We start from the raw sequence: 19423 nt of genomic DNA, 5'->3' as shown, positions 1-19423 counted from the left end.
TGTGTATTCAGAGATAACAGGATTATCTGCAGGCAAACCCAGAAATCTACAAAATAGTTACTAGAACTAAACTAAATCTAGCAAGATTGAAGCATACAAGACCAATATACAGGGGCACCTGAGTGGCTCAGTCAGTTGAGCAGCCGACTTCAGCTCAGGTCATGATCTCAGGGTTTGTGAGTTCGAGCCCCTCATCAGGCTCAGTGCTGACAGCTCAGAGCCTGGAGCCTGCTTCCGATTCTGTGTTTCCCTCTCTCTCTGCTCCTCCCCCACTCACAATGTGTCTCCCCTCTGTCTCTCAAAAATAAATAAACGTTAAAAAAAAAAAAAAAAGACTAATATACAAAAACCAACTGTATAAGCACAAAAAATCAGAAATGAAAAATTTTTTAAAACACTATTTACTATAACATTAAGAATTCTGAAATACTGAATAAATCAGACATAAGATGTGAAAAACTTCTATCCTGAAAACTACAAAACACTGCTGAGAGAAATTATAAAAGACCTAAATAAAGAGTCTTCATGAACAAAGATTCAACATTAAGATGTCACATCTACCTAAACTAATTTATAGATCCAACGCAATTTAAATAAAACCCCCAAAACTCTTTGTGGTAGAAGTTAACAAGCTGATGGGGCACCTGGGTGGCTCAGCTGGTTGAACATCTGACTCTTGATCTCGGCTCAGGATGTGATCTCATGGTTCTCAGGATCAAGCCCTGAGTTAGACTTCCCACTGTTGTCACAGATTGGGATTGGGATTCTCTCCGTCCCTCTCTCCCTGCCTCTCCCCGGCTCGCACATGCGGGCTCTCTTTTTCTCTAAAAATAAATAATAAACATAACGCATTCTCTCTCAAAATAAATAAACAATAATAAAAAAAGAAATTAATAAGCTGATGCTAAAATTCATATAGAAATGCAAAGGACCTGGAATAGCTAAAACAACTCTAAAAAAGAGAAGAGTGAAGTTGGAGAGTTAACACTTTTATTATAAAGCTGCAGTAATGATGGGAATGCAAGCTGGTGCAGCCACTGTTGAAAACAGTATGGAGATTTCCTCAAAAAACTAAAAATAGAACTACCCTACAACCCAGCAATTGCACTAGTAGGTATTTATCCAAGGGATACAGGTATGCTGTTTCCAAGGGACACATGCACCCCAATGTTTATAGCAGCACTATCAACAAGAGCCAAAGTATGAAAAGAGCCCTAATGTCCATCGATGGATGGATGGATGAAGATGTGGTGTATATATACATATACTATGGAGTATTACTCGACAATCAAAAAGAATGAAGTCTTGCCATTTGCAGCTTCATGGATGAACTGGAGGGTATTATGCTAAGTGAAATTAGTCAGAGAAAGACAAGTATCATATGACTTCACTCATATGAGGACTTTAAGAGACAAAACAGATGAACATAAGGGAAGGGAAACAAAAATAATATAAAAACAGGGAGAGGAACAAAACATAAGAGACTCATAAATATGGAGAACAAACAGGGTTACAGGAGGGGTTGTGGGAAGGGGGATGGGCTAAATGGGTAAGGGGCACTAAGGAATCTATTCCTGAAATCATGGTTGAACTAATTTGGATGTAAATTTTTAAAAAAATAAATAAAATTAAAAATTAAAAAAAAATAGTGATAACTACTTAGCAAGTAATTACCATATGCCAGGCATTTATATTCTCATTCAATCCCTATAGCCATTCTAATAATTAGATATTATTGTGACTGGTTTATGGAGAGGGAAACTGAATTAAACAGTTTGCCCATGGCTGCACACATGCACTGTCCTGGTCTCTGAAGTACACACTACTAAACTGTATTCTTCTTAAGCCTAAGTAAAGATTGAGCATATAGGACTGGAGACAGCCTCTTCCCATTTATTTTCTTGATTGTAAATGTGTTAAGTGCATGGGGTCCTTGGATGGAGGGGGAATTAGAGAAAATAAAAAAATCTCTTCTTCAGATAGCCCAAGATACTAGTTTCCTAGAAAGAAATAAGGAGAAAGCAGATACTAAAGGAAACATAAAATATCTATATAGCTTTTTTTTTCCCCAGGTGAGCAAAGTTTACAGAAGAAATATACTCTAGTTAAAAACTGAACAGAGAAATGTATAAAATAATCCCACCAGAGAAGATAGCTATTAATAGTTTGTGTATACTTTCCGGGATTTCTCCCACATATAATTCTTTTAAAATAAGATCATTATAGGGGTACCTCGGTGGCTCAGTCGGTTAAGCATCCAACTTCAGCTCAGGCCATGATCTCATAGTTCGTGAGTTTGAGCCCCACATCGGGCTCTGTGCTAACAGCTCAGAGCCTGGAGCCTGCTTCAGATTCTGTGCCTTCCTCTCTCTCTGCCCCTCCCCCGTGCAGACTCACTCTCTCTCTCTCTCTCTCAAAAATAAACATTAAAACAAAATTTTAAATAAGATCATTAGGTACACACATACTTTTCATCTAATAATATGTTACATAAATTTTTTAATGTCTTTATTTTTTCCTGGGAGTTCTTGGTGTTACATTGTCTAAATCTACAATTTATCTAATATTTCTATTGATTTGGACATTTAAATTAGTTTTAAATTTTTCATTATAACAAATATTCTACAATAAACATTTTTATGTAAACATTTTTCAATGTGTATAAAATAAATGTAGAAGTGCAACTGTGCAAGTCAAAGGAAAGGCATATTTAAATTTTTAAGGACTAATGTCAAATACCCTGTGTTTTCTATTTCTGACCCATCACTGTACAAAAGTGCCTATTCCCTTCATATTTTTGCCAATACTGGGTATTATTAATCTTTTTAACATTTGCCAGTGTGATGAGTGAATTGTATCTTATTATTTTTTATTTAACTGTTAAGTTACTAAGCATCTTTTCATTTGTTTATTTGGCCACTTATATTTTTTCTGTGAATTCCCAATTCTATCTTCTTTTTCTAATGGTAATTTAATAATTTTCTTATTAATTTTGATGAAGTTCACAGATATTAGGGATATTTTAGCATTTGTCTACTATATATATATTACAAATTTGGTTTCCTAATTTGTCTTTTGACAAATTTTTCTTCTCCTCCTCCTCCTCCTCCTGCTCTTTCTTCCTCCATTTCTTTCTCCTCCTTCTCCTCTTATCTCTTTCTGTCACGCTCTCTGCCATATAGATGTTTATAATTCTTTTGCCAAAGGTTTATGACCTTTGGACTTCAGGTATTTATTAGAAAGCCATTTGATAGTCCCAAGAGTATACAAATATCAATTCATGTTTTCTTCTAGTACTTTAATTTTTTTTCATAATCAAATATTTGATCTAAGTTGATTTCATTCAAATTTAGTTAGGAATCTAGGTTTTCATGTAAAATCATCTGCTTTAAAATGTCGGTTTTAAAAATATATGTGTTAACATATGAGTCAAATAAAACAACCTTGGTGACCAGATTTGGCCATAGAATGACAAAAAAATAAATAAATAAAGCGACAGTAATGAAAAATAGTGTGGTATTGGCATAAAAATAAATCAGTGGAACAGAACAGAGTCTAAAAATAGACCAATGTATATATGGACAACTAGTTTTTTAAAAAGATACAAGGACAATTCAGTGCAGAAAGGCTGGTCTTCAACAAATGGTGCTAGAAGAAACAGCCATAAACAAATAACAAAAGCAAAAAACTACATTGGATCCACACCTCACATTAAAAAAACACAATAGCGTGCCTGGATGGCTCAGTTGGTTAAGCGTCCAACTCTTGGTTTCCGTTCAGGTGATAATCTCATGGTTCATGAGATCGAGACCCATGTTGGGCTCTGCACTGACAGTGTGGAGCCTACTTGGGATTCCCTCTCTTCCTCTCAGGGAGTCCCTGCCTTTCTCTCAAAATAAATAAATAAACATTAAAAAAAATAATAATAACATAAAATTCAAAGACAACCATAAACCTAAATATAAAACCAAAAACTACAAAACCTCTGCAAGAAAACATTAAGAAAAACTTTTTGCAATGCTGCATTAGGTAAAAATTTCTTAGCTATGACCTCAAAAGACACTTCAATAAAGAAGATAAAGGGATGGCAAGTAAGTTCACGAAAGGATGCTTAACAACATTAGTTATAAGACAAATGCAAACTAAAGCCATAATAAATAATTTTTAAAGCCTGTGGATAGATTTTATTAAATTTCATTTATTATTTCATCACCTGGTGCTCTACCTCCTGAAGTAGGGATTCCAACAGCTCTGTTTCTTGTGTTAGAGAGGTCTTCTGACCTATTTAAAAACAGCAAAACACCAACACTGGTTTAAGAATAAAATTAACTTTCACTGAACATAGTCAATAACAAAGAATCAATTTCAATTATGTGAAACTTCACTATAGCTACCCTAAAAAATTTCACCAGAACTTTATTTTATTTATTTATTTATTTATTTTTTTAATTTTTTTTTAACATTTATTTATTTTTGAGACAGAGAGAGACACAGCATGAACGGGCGAGGGGCAGAGAGAGAGGGAGACATAGAATCGGAAGCAGGCTCCAGGCTCTGAGCCATCAGCCCAGAGCCTGACGCGGGGCTCGAACTCACGGACCGCGAGATCGTGACCTGAGCTGAAGTCGGACGCTCAACCGACTGAGCCACCCAGGCGCCCCTCACCAGAACTTTAAAAGATTCCATTTAGGGGTACCTGGGTGACTCAGTTGGTTGAGCGTCTCACTCTTGATTCTGGCTCACGTCATGATCTCACAGTTGTGGGAACAAGTCCTGCATTGGGCTCTGCACTAATAGTGCGGAGCCTGCTTGGGCTTCTCTCTCCCTCTCCCTCTGCCCCTCCCCTGCTCGTGCACATACTCTCTAAAATAAGTAAACATTTAAAAAAAAAAAAAAAAGAAAAAGGTTCAATCTAATATTGTAGTAGCTTTGACAAGGGGATTTCAGAATCAACCATAACTATAGTTCTAGACAAACTGCAATTAAGGTCAATTAAATTCATAAAAGAATACATAATACTATACTCTGGAAAGACATTAAGGTTATTGTTTCTTCTAAAGGAATATAAAAGATCTAGCAAAGTAAATTTTTTACTCAATCAACTCTTCTGAAGTAATTCCCCCCTGCAAAATTTAACTGTGCCTTAAAAAGAAGAATATAGTTAAGTTGGCCAGATGTTACATTACATGTCAGCAAAAGATATGTTCTTTAAACATAAAAACCTGTGAAAACAAAAAACAATGCCCAGACAGGAACAGTCTTAAGAAGCTGGAAACACACAAGAATAAATGAATTATCATTATAGAATTACTATTAAAAAAGTAGGAAAAAAAAAAAGAAAAAACTTAAAAAAAAGGTAGAAATAAAAAAGAAAAAGAAGAAACCACTTTACATGTTGGGGGGAAAAAAAAAGATGATGAAAGGCAGGCATGCTTGCCAAATCAGGCCATTTCTAGAAGCAGAAGCATACATACCCAAGAGGTTAGCAGGAGTTATATTAATTAGGTATAATATCATTTGATAAAGGGACATTTAATAAGTGGAACTTTTATTTTTGAAACCAATCTTTTCCTCCCTAGCCTATTTGATTCTTTCTAGATTGGTTCAAAGCATCAAATATCCCAACAGCATAGAAAACCACTCACCCATTAGTGTTATAAGCTTATTCTTCAGCTGTGTGTCTAATCGTGCAATCATCATCTCCACTGCATTCCTAATTTCCCGAACACGCTCATCTTTTGCATTTCGTACAGCTTCTACATTTCTTTCCTAGAAGGTGAACAAGTAAAAAAAATTTGAAGAATTTTTAAAATAGAAGCAAACATACATTAATGCAATCACTGCAATTATTCTTAAAGTCAGTTGATTTCCTCTTTTATGTAAGCCAATAATATTTTTTTAAAAATGTTCATTTAATTTTGACAAAATACAACATACTTTCCTGATAAAAATCCTCAAGAAAGTAGAGACAGAATGAACATACCTCGAGATCATAAAGGCCATATATGAAAAACCCACAATTAATACCATCCTTGAGAAAAACAGACCTTTCCCCCAAAGTTCAGGAACACGACAGAGATATCCACTCTCACCAGTGTTATTCAACACAGTGTTAGATAGCCTCAGCAATCAAACAACAAAAAGAAATAAAAGGCATCCAAATCTGCAAGGAGGAAGTCAAACTCTCACACTTCACAGACAACATGACTGGAACACCCAAAAGACTCTACCAAAAAACTGCTAAAACTGACCCATGAATTCAGCAAAGTTGCAGGATATAAAATCAATGTACACAAATCGGCTGCATTTCTATACACCAATAATGAAGCAGCAGAAAGAGAAATCAAGGAATCAATCCCATTTACAATTGCACCAAAAACCATAAAATACATAGGAATAAACCTAACCAAAGTGAAAGATCTATGCACTAAAAAGTACAGAGAGTTTATGAAAGAAATTGAAGACACAAAGAAATGGAAAAACATTCCATGCTCATGGATTGGAAGAACAAATATTGTTAAAATTTCGACACTACCCAAAGCAATCTACATATTCAATGCAATCCCTATCAAATTAATACCAGCATTATTCACAGAGCTAGAACAAATAATTCTAAAATTTGTATGGAACCAGAAAAGACCCTGAATAGCCAAAGTAATGTAGAAAAAGAAAACCAGGGGCGCCTGAGTGACTCAGGTGGTTAAGCATCTGGCCCCTGATTTCAGCTTAGGACATGATCTCACGATTTGTGGGTTCAAGCCCCACATCCACATCGGGCATGGATGGCATGTATCCTGCTTGGGATTCTCTCTCTGCCCCTCCCCTGCTCATGCTCTCTCTCAAAATAAATAAACTTAAAAAGAAAAAATTAAAACAAAAAAAATTAAAAAGAAAAAAAAGAAAGAGAACCAAAGCTGGAGGCATCCCAATTCCAGACCTCAAGCTATATTACAAAGCTGTAATCATCAAGACAGTACGGTACTGGCACAAAAACAGACACACAGATCAGTGAACAGAGTAGAGAACCCAGAAATGGACCCATAAACATATGGCCAACTAATCTTTGACAAAGTAGTAAAGAATATCCAATGGAAAGAAGTCTCTTCAGCAAAGGTATTGGGAAAACTGGATAGCAACATGCAGAAGAATAAACCTGGACCAGTTTCTTACACCATACACAAAAATAAACTAAAAATGGATTAAAGACCTAAACGTAAGACAAGAAGCCATTAAAATCCTAGAGAAGGCAGGCAGCAACCTCTTTGACCTTGGCCATAGCAACTTCTTACTAGTCACATCTTTAGAATCAAGGGAAACAAAAGCAAAAGTGAACTATTGGGCTTCATCAAGATAAAAAGCTTCTGCACGGTGAAGGAAACAACCAAAAAAACTAAAAGGCAGCCTACAAAATGGGAGAAGATATTTGCAAATGACACATCTGATAAAGAGTATCCAAAACCCATGAAGAACTCAATACCCAAAAAACAAATAATCTACTGAAGAAATGGGCAAAAGACATGAATAGACACTTTTCCAAATAAGTGGCTAACATCCAGATGGCTAACAGACACATGAAAAGATGTTCAACATCACGTACCATCAGGGAAATACAAATCATAACCACAATGAGATACCACCTCACACTGGTCAGAGTGGCTAAAATGAACAATTCAGGCAACAAAGATGTTGGCGAGGATGTGGAGAAAGGGGAACCCTTTTGCACTGTTGGGAATGCAAACTGGTGCAGCCACTCTGGAAAACAGTATGGACGTTCCTCAAAAAATTAAAAATAGAACTACCCTACAACCCAGGAGTTGCACTACTAGGTATTTATCCAGAGGATAAAAAATGCTGATTTGAAGGGACACATGCACCCCAATGTTTATAGCAGCGCTATCAACAACAGCCAAAGTATGGAAAGAGCCTAAATGTCCACAGACTGATGGATGGATAAAGAAGATGTGGTGTATGTGTGTATATACACACATATATATAACAATGGAATATTGCTCAATGATGAAAAAGAATGAAATCTTGCCATTTGCAACAACATGGGTGGAAATGGAGGGTATTATGCTAAGCAAAATAAGTCAGTCAGAGAAAGACAAATACCATATGATTTCACTCATATGTGCAATTTAAGAAACAAAAAAGGGAAAGTGAAGAAAAATAAGATAAAAACAAAGAGGGAGACAAACAATAAGAGACTCTTAAATACAGAGAACAGAGGGTGGCTGGCAAGGAGTTGGGTGGGGGGAAGGGCTACATGGGCGATGGGCATTGAGAGCACTTGTTGGGATGAGCACTGGATATTACATGTACATTTAGTGATGAATCACTAAATTCTATTCCTAAAATCATTATTACACTGTATGTTAACTACCTTGGATTTAAATTAAAAAATAAAATTAAATAAATACATAAAAATAAAAAAATTAAGGAGTGTATTAAATAGGGATAAAAATCTCAGCATTACCTAATAAAGTATCAAAATATCAGCATTACCTAATAAAGGTCATACTGGAAGAAAAAAAATGTTTACTTATTTGGGGGGCGGTGGGAGATAACGTGAGCGGAAGAGGGAGAGAGAATCCAAAGCAGGCCCCTTGCTGTCAGTGCAGAGACTGACACAAGGCTCGATCACATGAACTGTGAGATCATGATCTGAGCTAAAATCAAGAATCAGAGGCTCAACCAACTGAGCCACCCAGGTGCCCCAAGCCAATAATACTTTTTAATTGTTTACATATCAGGAAACTCACTGTTTTAAAAAACTGTGCACTGAACCAAATCAGGAATGATATTCTTAAAAATAAACAAAACATAATAAAGTACATGCTATTTTAACAGCGTAAGACAATTACAAAAAAATTGTTTGGGGAGTCTGGCTGGCTCAGTCAGTGGAGTGTGAAACTCTTGATCCCTGGGTGGTGAGTTTGAGCCCCAGCTGGGTATAGAGATTAGTTAAAAGTAAAATAAAATCTTAAAAAATAAATGGTTCAGGTACCATATACAAAATACATACATACTCAAAGCCCCAATCATATCTCTGATAGAAAATCACTATACAAAAATAAAAATATATACTAATACCAGGTTCACATCATGCAAAACCCTAGAACAAATAAAAACTCAAAAACCATTATCTATTCTTCCGGCGCCTGGGTGGCTCCATTGGTCAAGTGTCCAACTTCGGCTCAGGTCATGATCTCGCAGTTCATGAGTTTGAGCCCTGCATCGAGCTCTCTGCTGTCAGCACAGAGCCTGCTTTTCATCCTCTCTCCCTCTCTCTGCCCCTCCCCAACTTGTGTGCACGTGAGCGCGTGCTCTCTCACTCTGTCTCTAAAAAATACACATAAAAAGAAAACATATCTATTCCAGTTTACATAGTTTTTAATTTTTTTCAGAACAGAGGAAAAAAAATAGAATTTTCAAAGACTCCAGAGTACATTGTAGATTTCACAATAGGATGCTACCAAAATTAAAAAAGCAATCTTTCCTATACTTACTGTTATTATAAATACAAACAATAAGAAAATCAACCTAGAACACCCTCCCTAACAACCAAATAATGTTGCCAAGAGAAAAGAAAAGAAAGGTAGTTAGATGAAGTCCAAAGAGAAGTCTTTCAACTTGTTTATATTCCAAAACTACTTTGTAGGTAGCATACACACAACTCAGAAACACTACTATAAACAATGGTTTGAATCTTCATTCCTGAAAGGGTAAAACAAAGATATCTTAAGTTAGGAATGGTCTGTAAAACTCACTAGTTACAACTGGCCTTCTAGCAACATTAAACAAAATATATTTCAAAAGTACATTCAGTACTTAAATGTTTGAAACTTAACACATTTCCCCAAATAATATTTCAAATGGTAAATAGCTTACCAAAGCTGTTTGACCCATAAGGTATCTAAAGAGTAGTGTTAAATATTACTCTTTCAATTCTGCAGAGTTCTAATTCAAGACATCAGAAACAGTTCATTTATTGGTAGCAGAAACTCTCCCGAAACCTGGGAGTCCAAAGAATGAATGACTTAATGACTTTTTAAAAGTCAGTATTGATTGTTTAGGAGTCAATTATTGACTCTGTATCAAACAGGCTTATTTAACTCATTCATTGATTCTTTATTTCTGCATAAGGCAATTCTCTGGCTCCGACTGTGGAACAGGCCAGGGGTTTAGATGCAAATTCCTTAGCTGTTTGAAGTTGGTAAAACTGACTATAAATATACTTTATCAAATTTTCAAGTATCAATTTCAATATAATTGATTTGTACTGCAAAAACATATATATTATATACGATAAACTATAAAACGGATAATGATCTTTCAGTAGTAGTCTTACCACTTCTTGAACTAAGCTGATCAGTTCCATGAGACGCCGACGAAGTTTGGCTACTTCTTCATTCACTTTAGTAACATGCTGCTCATAAATTTCTGCCAAAGGTTTAAAGGTATGTCCACCATGCTATTTGAAGTAATAAGAATAATTTTAGAACATTTTCTTTTACCTTATTCATTTACATTTCTTTATTAACACTCTATGGATGCTAATAAACTGGTTAGTAGTTTACTTTTTTGGCTGTCTTTACTTTGTTAAAATCAACCAGAGCTTCCTTAAAATCACTCGGCCCATATAGGAAATCCTTAAAGATTGTAGCATAGGGGTGGCTTGGGTGGCTCAGTCAGTCAAGCATCCAACTTTGGCGCAGGTCATGATCTCACTGTCCATGAGTTCAAGCCCTACGTAGGGCTCTGTGCTGACAGTCAAAGCCTAGAGCGAGCTTCAGATTCTGTGTCTCCATCTCTCTCTGCCCCTCCTCTGCTTGCGCACTCTCTCTCTCAAAAATAAACATTAAAAAAAAATTTTTTTAAAGAACTGTAGCAAGATGTTTACATTTATCTAGAAATCTTTACTCATTAAAAAGAACCAAAATCTTTAACCATGGTTCCAACCACCTGACACAACTTTATTTGCCACTTTCTTCTTCATCAGCACTAGCCTTTTCAAGTTCTCAAAGTTCTTTCCAGTAGGCCTTTGGAAAAGTAACTCCTTCTTACTCAAAAACAATTTTCCTTCATCTTCCCTCCCCAAACTCTTCACCTTTTAATTACTACTCATCCTTGGGAGCTTAGCTCAGTCTTACAGGGTCAGGTCCCAAAGTTATTCACAGTTATCAGCACTGCATAAATATCCCTAATACCTATTACGACGATTAAATATACAGAACTGTTTGATATCTATATTGTTTATCACTAAACCGCCAGTCTCTAGCACAACTGAATTAGTAAGACACTGAAAGGACACTGTTAGCAAAGCAATACACTCATTCCTTACGCCACAAAGAATTACTGTAGAGACAGAAGACTCATTAATCCATTTGTATTCAAATAATTTTTGAGGGCTAACAACCAAGTTTCTTTTTTTTTAATGTTTATTTTTTAGAGAGAGGGACAGAGTGCGAGCAGGAGAGGGGCAGATAGAGAGGGGGAGACACAGAATTCAAAGCAGGTCAGCTCTGTGCTGACAGCTCAGATACAGATCTCAAACTCATGAACGGCAAGATCACGACTTGAGCCGAAGTCGGACACTTAACCAACTGAGCCACCCAGGTGCCCCCTAAAACCAATTTTCTGTCCAATTTTAGTACTATAACTTATAACTCTCTTAATATATAGAACTTGAATTTATATTGTAAGAAACTACCTATTAATGGAAAAGTCCTCACTAGCATTGTCTTATCCAACCAAAGCACCTAAACATAGTCTCTAAGAAAAAAAGATGTAGATTTTTGCATGTCCACTTAAAGTATAGAAAAGAATGTTTCCATTGCTTCTTACCAAACCCATGCATTTAAGAACTAAATTGTAAGAATTCAATTTTTCTATTCCTCAAATTAGAAACACATTATTCAAATCCTAACAGAAAATTCTATATTGAGCTCTACTCAACCAAGTTGCCTGTCATTCTCTCCCTAAAATATGCTAATGCCCAAAGAGTGATCAATTCTCATTGCTGACAGATATGTCTAGTTGTCTAACAACTTTCTACTCCTACTGTAACTAACTCTCCCCACCAAGAATCTATCGTTTTCTTTTTTTTAACATTTTTGAGAGACAGAGACCGAGCACGAGGAAGAGTGGGAGACACAGAATCCAAAGCAGGCTCCAGGCTCCGAGCTATCAGCACAGAGCCTGACATAGGGCTTGAACTCACAAATTGCAAGATCATGACCTGAGTCGAAGTCGGTCGCCAAACTGACTGAGCCACCCCAGAGCCCCAATAACCTACTGTTTTAATTTTCAAGCCTATTTACATTAATTGTACCTATAAGTACACTTTTAATTAAATATTAATCAGACAATAAGACAACTATGAAATAAAAGCTATTTCCAGGAAAACTAACTTGAATGTTTTAGACTTGATAAAAGGTACAATACCTTAAAAAACTACTTTTGAATTAGATTGGAAAAGAAAAAAAATTATAAGATCCAGATGTTTGCATTCGTATTGTTTCACAAATACCTAAAGTTATTGTTCCATTTTTTTTTTTTTTTAATTTTCTTTAATGTTTATTCATTTTTGAAAGACAGGGACAGAGCACAAGCAGGAGTGGGGCAGAGAGAAAGGGGAACACAGAATCGGAAGCAGGCTCCAGGCTCTGAGCTGTCAGCACAGAGCCTGACGCGGGGCTCAAACTCACAAACCGCAAGATCATGACCGGAGCCGAAGTCGGACGCTCAACCAACTGATCCACCCAGGCGCCCCAAGTTATTGTTCCATTTTAAAGAAACCAAAATTGGAAGTTGTGGCCAGGACATCAGATCAACTGACCTTTAATCAAAGATAAGACCTTGATCCTACAATAAAAGATTTGCTAATGAATATAAATTTTATACATTTTTTTAAATGTTTCTTTGTATTTGAGAGAGAAAGAGAGAGACAGACAGTCACAGACATGGGGCAAGCGGGGGAGGGGCAGAGAGAGGAGGAGACAGAATCTGAACTAGGCTCCAGGCTCTGAGCTGTCAGCATGGAACCCAACGCAGGGGCTCGAACTCACAAGCCATGAGATCATGACCTGTGCCGAAGTCGGACACTCAACTGACTGGGTCACCCAGGTGCCCCAAATTTTATAGGTTTTCCATTAAAATATATATTTATGTAAGAGGTAAACATCCCACATCAACATCTCCCACAAAAGAAGTCTGTGGTATGATACCTTCTGCTAAAATCAGACATATTTAATTTTCAACTTTATAAACAAGAGTAAAATATTATTTTCTATCTAAATCAAACAAGTATTTCAGTGCTTTCTAGTCTCTAACTAAAAGTAATGTGCTAAATTTGTTCTACTCACCATTCCTCCCCAAAGTGCACACTGATGGCAGATACACTTCTTACAAGTCCAGCAAAATACACTAAGTTTTTCATGGTGATTTTCACATCTATATGTTATGAAAAGAAAATACCATTTAAATTAAATAAATTAAAACTAAAACATAATTACCTCAACAAATTCCTACATTTGGGAAACAGGTCAATCAATTTTAAACAATATCTCAGCAAACAATATAAAATACATTCCACAGCTTTCATAAATTAAGCTAAAGAATCACATGTGGACGCAAATTTTAAGTACTGTTTTCATTAATTGATAAAGACTTTAAAATCATATGAAAAATGCAGACTAATTTCTAAATAAAGTATAAATACAACATCATTTCCTAGCATCACTGTAGAAGATAAGTTCACATTTTGGGCAAATCACATTGTGAGTCTATACCTACCCAAACATGTATGCGTGTCCCACATGTGGCCAATGCTAAAAATAATCAAGACACACGCAATTGTATAACGTAATGCCATATTCTCATGAGAAATGAACAGCTCAATTTTAAAAAATGAGTTTCCCCTTAAGTTGTATATCCACATGCAAAACATGAATTTGGACCTGGTTGCGAACTGAACTTCATCCTCCCCAAATTCCTTTTGGAGGCCTAATGTAAATGTATTTGGAGATATGGCCTTTAAGGAGGTGATGAAGGTCAAATGAGGTCATAAGGGGAGAACCCTCACCCCACAAAACTGCTGTCTATACAAGAAGAGAAAGACACCAGGAGTATGTGAGGAGGAGCCTTATCCAAGTCAAAGAGAAAGGCTTCACCAGAAACAACCTTGATAATACATTGACCTTAAACTTTCAGCCTCCAAAACCATTAGAAAATAAATTTCTGTTATGTAAGCCAACCTGTGGTATTCTGTTATGGCAACCCTAGCAGACAAACACCTTTAGCTTATATCATATGCAAAATTTAAATCAAAGTAGATCAAAGACCTAAACATAAGACCTAAAACTATGTAACTCTTATAAGAAAACATTAAGGAAAAGCTTCATAAAGGAAAACATAAAGGAGAATCCACAATATTGGATTTGGAAATTATTTCTTAAATATGACACCAAAAGCACATGCAACAGAGGTAAAAAATAAATAAATTAGACTACATCAAAATTTAAAACTTCTGTACATCAAAGGATACAAGAAACAGAGTGAAAGGCCAATCTATGGAATAGGAGACTATATTTGGAAATCCTGTACCTAATAAAGGAGTTAATACCCAAAATACATAAAGAACTACTACAACTCAACAGTAAAAAACAAAAGCAAAAACAAAAACAAAAACACCTGATTAAAATATGGGCAAAGGACTTTAACAGACACTTTTCTCCACAGATATACAAGTAACCAACAAGCATATAAAAAGATGTTCAACATCCTAATCATCAGATAAATGCAAATCAAAACAACAAGATATTTCTTCATACTCATTAAGATGGCTATTATTAAAAAACAAAACAAGTTTTGGGAAGGATGTGGAGAAATTGGAATCCTGTATATTGTTGGTAGGAATATAAGATGGTACAGCTGCCATGGAAAACACTATGGAGGTTCCTCAATGTATTAAAAACAAAATTCCACATAATCTAACAATACCACTGCCAAGTATATATCCAAAAAAGGGGTGCCTGGCTGGCTAAGTCAATACAGCATGCAACTCTTAGGTTTATTTATTTTTTAGAGAGAGAGACAGAGAGACAGAGCACTAGCAGGGGAGGGGCAGAGAGGGGGAGACACAGAATCTGAAGCAGGCTCCGAACTGTCAGCACAGAGCCTGATGCAGGGCTAGAACTTACAAACTGTGAGATCATGACCTGAGCCGAGATGGATGCTTAACCTACTGAGTCACCCAGGCACACCCAGCATGCAACTCTTGATCTCAGAGTTGTGAGTACAAGCCTCACATTGGGTGTAGAGATTACTTAAAAATCCTTAAAACAAACAAACAAACAAACAAACAAACAAACAAACAAAACTTGAAGGCAAGGTTTAGAAAAGATGAACACATTATGAGCATTGTTCACAACAGCCCAAAAGTGAAAGCAACCCAAATATCCAACACATGAACAGATATACAAAATGTGATACAAATACATGGTGGAAAATTAATCAGACTTAAAAAGGAATGAAATTCTGACATATGCTACATTATGCAAAGTCAAGGATGGTAGTAGCAAAAAGACAAATACTGCATAATTTTGCTAACATGAGTAATCCAGAGTAGTCAAACTCAAAGAAACAAAGTGAAATGATGGTTACCAGGGCTGGTAGAAGAATGGGGAATTATTGTTTGATGGGTGGAGAGTTTCAGATTTCCAAGATGAAAAAGTTCTGGAGACTGGTTGTACAATGTGAATATATTAAACACTATGGAACTGTATGCTTAAAAATAATTACAACAGTAAATTTTATATTTTATATAAGTGTATTTTACTACAATAACAAAAATTTTTTTTAAGTTTCTGTTGCCTATAAAAGAGACATACTGTTGCATTTCTTAAAAAGATTCTCACTGGGGCCCCTGGGTAGCTCAGTCGGTTTAGCATCCGACTTCGGCTCAGGTCATGATCTTAGCAGGTTTTGAGTTTGAGCCTTGCACTGGGCTCTCTGCTGTCAGCACAAAGGCTGCTTCTGAACCTCTGTCCCCCCCTTTCTCTCTGCCCTTCCTTTGCTCATGCTTGCTCTCTCAAAAATAAATACACATTAAAAAAAAAAAGAAAAAGCTTCTCACTAATGGAGTACACTGAGCTTAGAGAAAATACCTAAATGCGTCTACATTTTCTCATTTGTAAGTAATCTGAACACCAAAAAGAAATTAATGAAAGTATAAAAAAATGGCATATTAGATAATATCTGTAAGCTCATTTAGCATATTTCCATAGTACCAAATTTAACATAGCTTTTATAATAAAGGAAATTTATCAGAACAATTCTTTATCAATGGCCTATATGCATCTTCAGCAGACCAAGGGGAAGAGGGGCCAGCTGACATCAAGAACAAAGAAGAGAGATTTAGCAAACACTAGCAGTTCCACTCCTTTTATCAGAGGCTCTAATAAAAGAAGCCCAATCAAGAGTTAGAAGGGTCTTTCAAAATAGTGATACTGATACAATGCCAAGAGAAAAATACTTAAGTGTTCACCTATAAAACGAAAAAAATTTTCAATAGTGTCATTAAAATAACACCTATCAACATCTATGAAATACTCAAACACAAGTTGAGGGCATACTTGTCCTTTTCATTTTCTTCATGTTTGGTGAGACTGCAGAGTTGAAGAGTATCAAGCTGCTGGGTTACTTCTTCTGCCCAACGACAGTTTACTAGTTCTCGTAGCTGGAGTGGAGCACTGGAGAAAAAATATGTACATATACTCCAATTCAGGAATTTCAGATTATTTTCTAACATAAACACATTCCAAAGGTAAATATGTGAGATGATGAAAGTGCTATCAATGGGGAGAATCCTTTCACAATACATACACACACATATCAAATCATCACAAGGTACACTTTAAATGTCTTACAATTTTATCGGCCAACTATACCTCAAAATATTAAAAAACAGAATTACCATATAATCCAGCAATACCACTTCTGGGTATATATCAAAAAAAACTGAAGGCAGGTCTTGAAAAGATGAACACCCATGACCATAGCAGCATTAGTTACCTTAGCCCCAAAGTGGAAGCAATCCAAATGTCCATTACCAGATTAATGAATAGATGGAATGTGATACATACATATGATGCAGTAATAATCAGCCTTAAAAAGGAATGAAACTCTGAGGCTCCTGGGTGGCTCAGTGGGTTAAGCATCCGACTTTGGCTCAGGTCATGATCTCACATTTCATGAGTTTGAGCCCCGCATCAAGCTCTGTGCTGACAGCTCGGAACCTGGAGCCTGCTTCAGATTCTGTCTCTCCCTCTCTCTCTGCCTTTCCCCTGCTCACACTCTGTATCTCTCTCTCTAAAAAATAAACATTAAAAGGGGGCGCCTGGGTGGCTCAGTTGGTTAAGCATCCGACTTCAGCTCAGGTCATGATCTCACAGTCCGTGAGTTCAAGCCCCGCGTCGGGCTCTGTGCTGACAGCTCAGAGCCTGGAGCCTACTTCAGATTCTGTGTCTCCCTCTCTCTCTGCCCCTCCCCTGCTCATGCTCTGTCTCTCTCTGTCTCAAAAATAAGTAAAAACATTAAAAAATAAATAAATAAACATTAAAAATTTTAAAAATTTAAAAAAAGGAATGAAACTCTAACATATGCTACAACATGCATGAACTACAACATACAAAGGGAAGGAAGACAGTTGCAAAAAAAAATTATCAAATAAAAACATACTCAAAACAGAGCTCACAACATATTCATACCATATTACTATTAAAATAATAACAGACTGAATGAGAAGTATGGTTTGCAACTTATTTTTACATTAATGTCATTTACAAAAAAAATTCCAATTACAGATTGAATTCTCAATACCTTAAAGTTGTACTATCCAAAATGACAGCCACTAGTCACAAGTGACTATTTAAAATTTTAATTATTTTTTTAAGTTTTTTTATTTTTTTGAGAGACTGCAAGCATGCACAAGCAAGGGAAGGGCAGAAAGGGAGGGAGAGAGAATCCCAAGCAGGCTCCACGCTCAACACACAGAGCCCGACACGGGGCTCAATCTCACAACCATGAAACCATAACCTGAGCTGAAACCAAGAGTCAACGCTCAACTGACTAAGCCACCCAGGCACCCCTAAAATTTAATTAAAATTAAATAAGAATAAAATTTCATGGGGCTCCTGTTTCCCAGGTGCTCATTCGGTTAAGCAACCAACCTCAGCTCAGGTCATGGTCTTACAGTTAGTTCATGGGTTTGAGCCCCACATTGGGCTCTGTGCTGACAGCTCAGCCTGGAGCCTGCTTCGGATTCTGTGTCTCCCTCTCTCTGTGTCCCTCCCCTGCTTGTGCTCTGTCTCTCTCTCTCAAAAATAAAATAAATATTAAAAAACAATTTATTAAAAAAATAAATAAAATTTAATTATATAGTCAAACTAGATATATTTCAAGTGTTGAACTGCCACTGTTGAACTGTACCCAGTGGAATTAAACAGCAAAGTTACAGAACATTTCCATCATTACAGAAAGTTTGTTTGATAGTGCTGGCTTTCTTAAAAGTTAATATAAAAAAAGTAAACAATATATGATGAAAATGGACAACAAATGAGATGAAGTAGTTTAAGCAAAACAAATATAACTAAATATGCCTCAAAAGATGTTCAGTTTCAATCATTTTTTAGAAAAGCATAGTTAATTGGGCCCCTGGGTGGCTCATTCAATTAAGCATCTGACTCTTGGTTTTGGCTCAGGTCATGATCTCATGGTTCATGGGTTCAAGCCCCCATCAGACTCTGCACTGATAGTGCAGAGCCTGCTTAGGATTCTCTCTCCTCTCTGCCCCTCCCCAGCTCACACACAAACTCTTGCTCTCAAAATAAATAAATAAACTTTAAAAAATAAAAAAGCATATTAAAAATGAGATACTATTTTTCATTGAATGGAATGACAAAAAAAAAAATGATAGATTGATAACCAGTATTGGCAGAGGAAAAGGCACTTTTATATCTATTATTAGGAACGGTAAATGGTAAAAACCTTTCTTTCAATGTAATCTGGCACAATTATATGAAAAAAACAAGAGTGGAAATTAAATGTGTCTGAATATAAGCATATTAAATAAATCAACATACGGTCATACAGTGGATTATTCACACTTTTTAAAAAAATGATATATATGTACATATCTTCAAGGAAGGTCCCACCATATTTTACATGAAAAAAAAAAAAAACCCAAAATAGAATTATATCACATTTGGGTATTTTGAGAAAAATGTATACATATCAGTATACTCTTAGAAAAATGTCTAGAATACATAATAAAATCTAACCATTTCTTTTCAAAGTGTTATTTAATGAAAAGATTAGGCAGGGAGTATCAGAAATAGAAGTCTTTTTATTTTATTTATCT

The 19423-nt window shown here is 35.9% G+C and overlaps 1 protein-coding gene across 9 annotated transcripts in view; it reads right to left on the bottom strand.

The window, feature by feature from the left end:
* TRIM37 (tripartite motif containing 37) overlaps positions 1 to 19423 on the bottom strand; it is a 147339-nt gene that overhangs the window by 115014 nt on the left and 12902 nt on the right. For all 9 annotated transcript variants that reach the window (XM_042966059.1, XM_042966055.1, XM_042966054.1 and 6 more), the window contains exons 4-8: positions 16638 to 16754; positions 13368 to 13455; positions 10352 to 10474; positions 5646 to 5769; positions 4214 to 4281 (exon numbers count right to left, since the gene is read on the bottom strand). In XM_042966059.1, the coding sequence (XP_042821993.1) occupies positions 4214 to 4281; positions 5646 to 5769; positions 10352 to 10474; positions 13368 to 13455; positions 16638 to 16754 (520 nt within the window). The remainder of the gene's footprint in view (positions 1 to 4213; positions 4282 to 5645; positions 5770 to 10351; positions 10475 to 13367; positions 13456 to 16637; positions 16755 to 19423) is intronic.

Source organism: Panthera tigris, chromosome E1, assembly GCF_018350195.1.
Source record: "Panthera tigris isolate Pti1 chromosome E1, P.tigris_Pti1_mat1.1, whole genome shotgun sequence".
In the NCBI taxonomy this organism is placed as follows: Eukaryota; Metazoa; Chordata; class Mammalia; order Carnivora; family Felidae; genus Panthera; species Panthera tigris.
The sequence above is the reverse complement of the archived record's forward strand: the minus strand, read 5'-3'. Positions and strand labels throughout refer to the sequence as shown.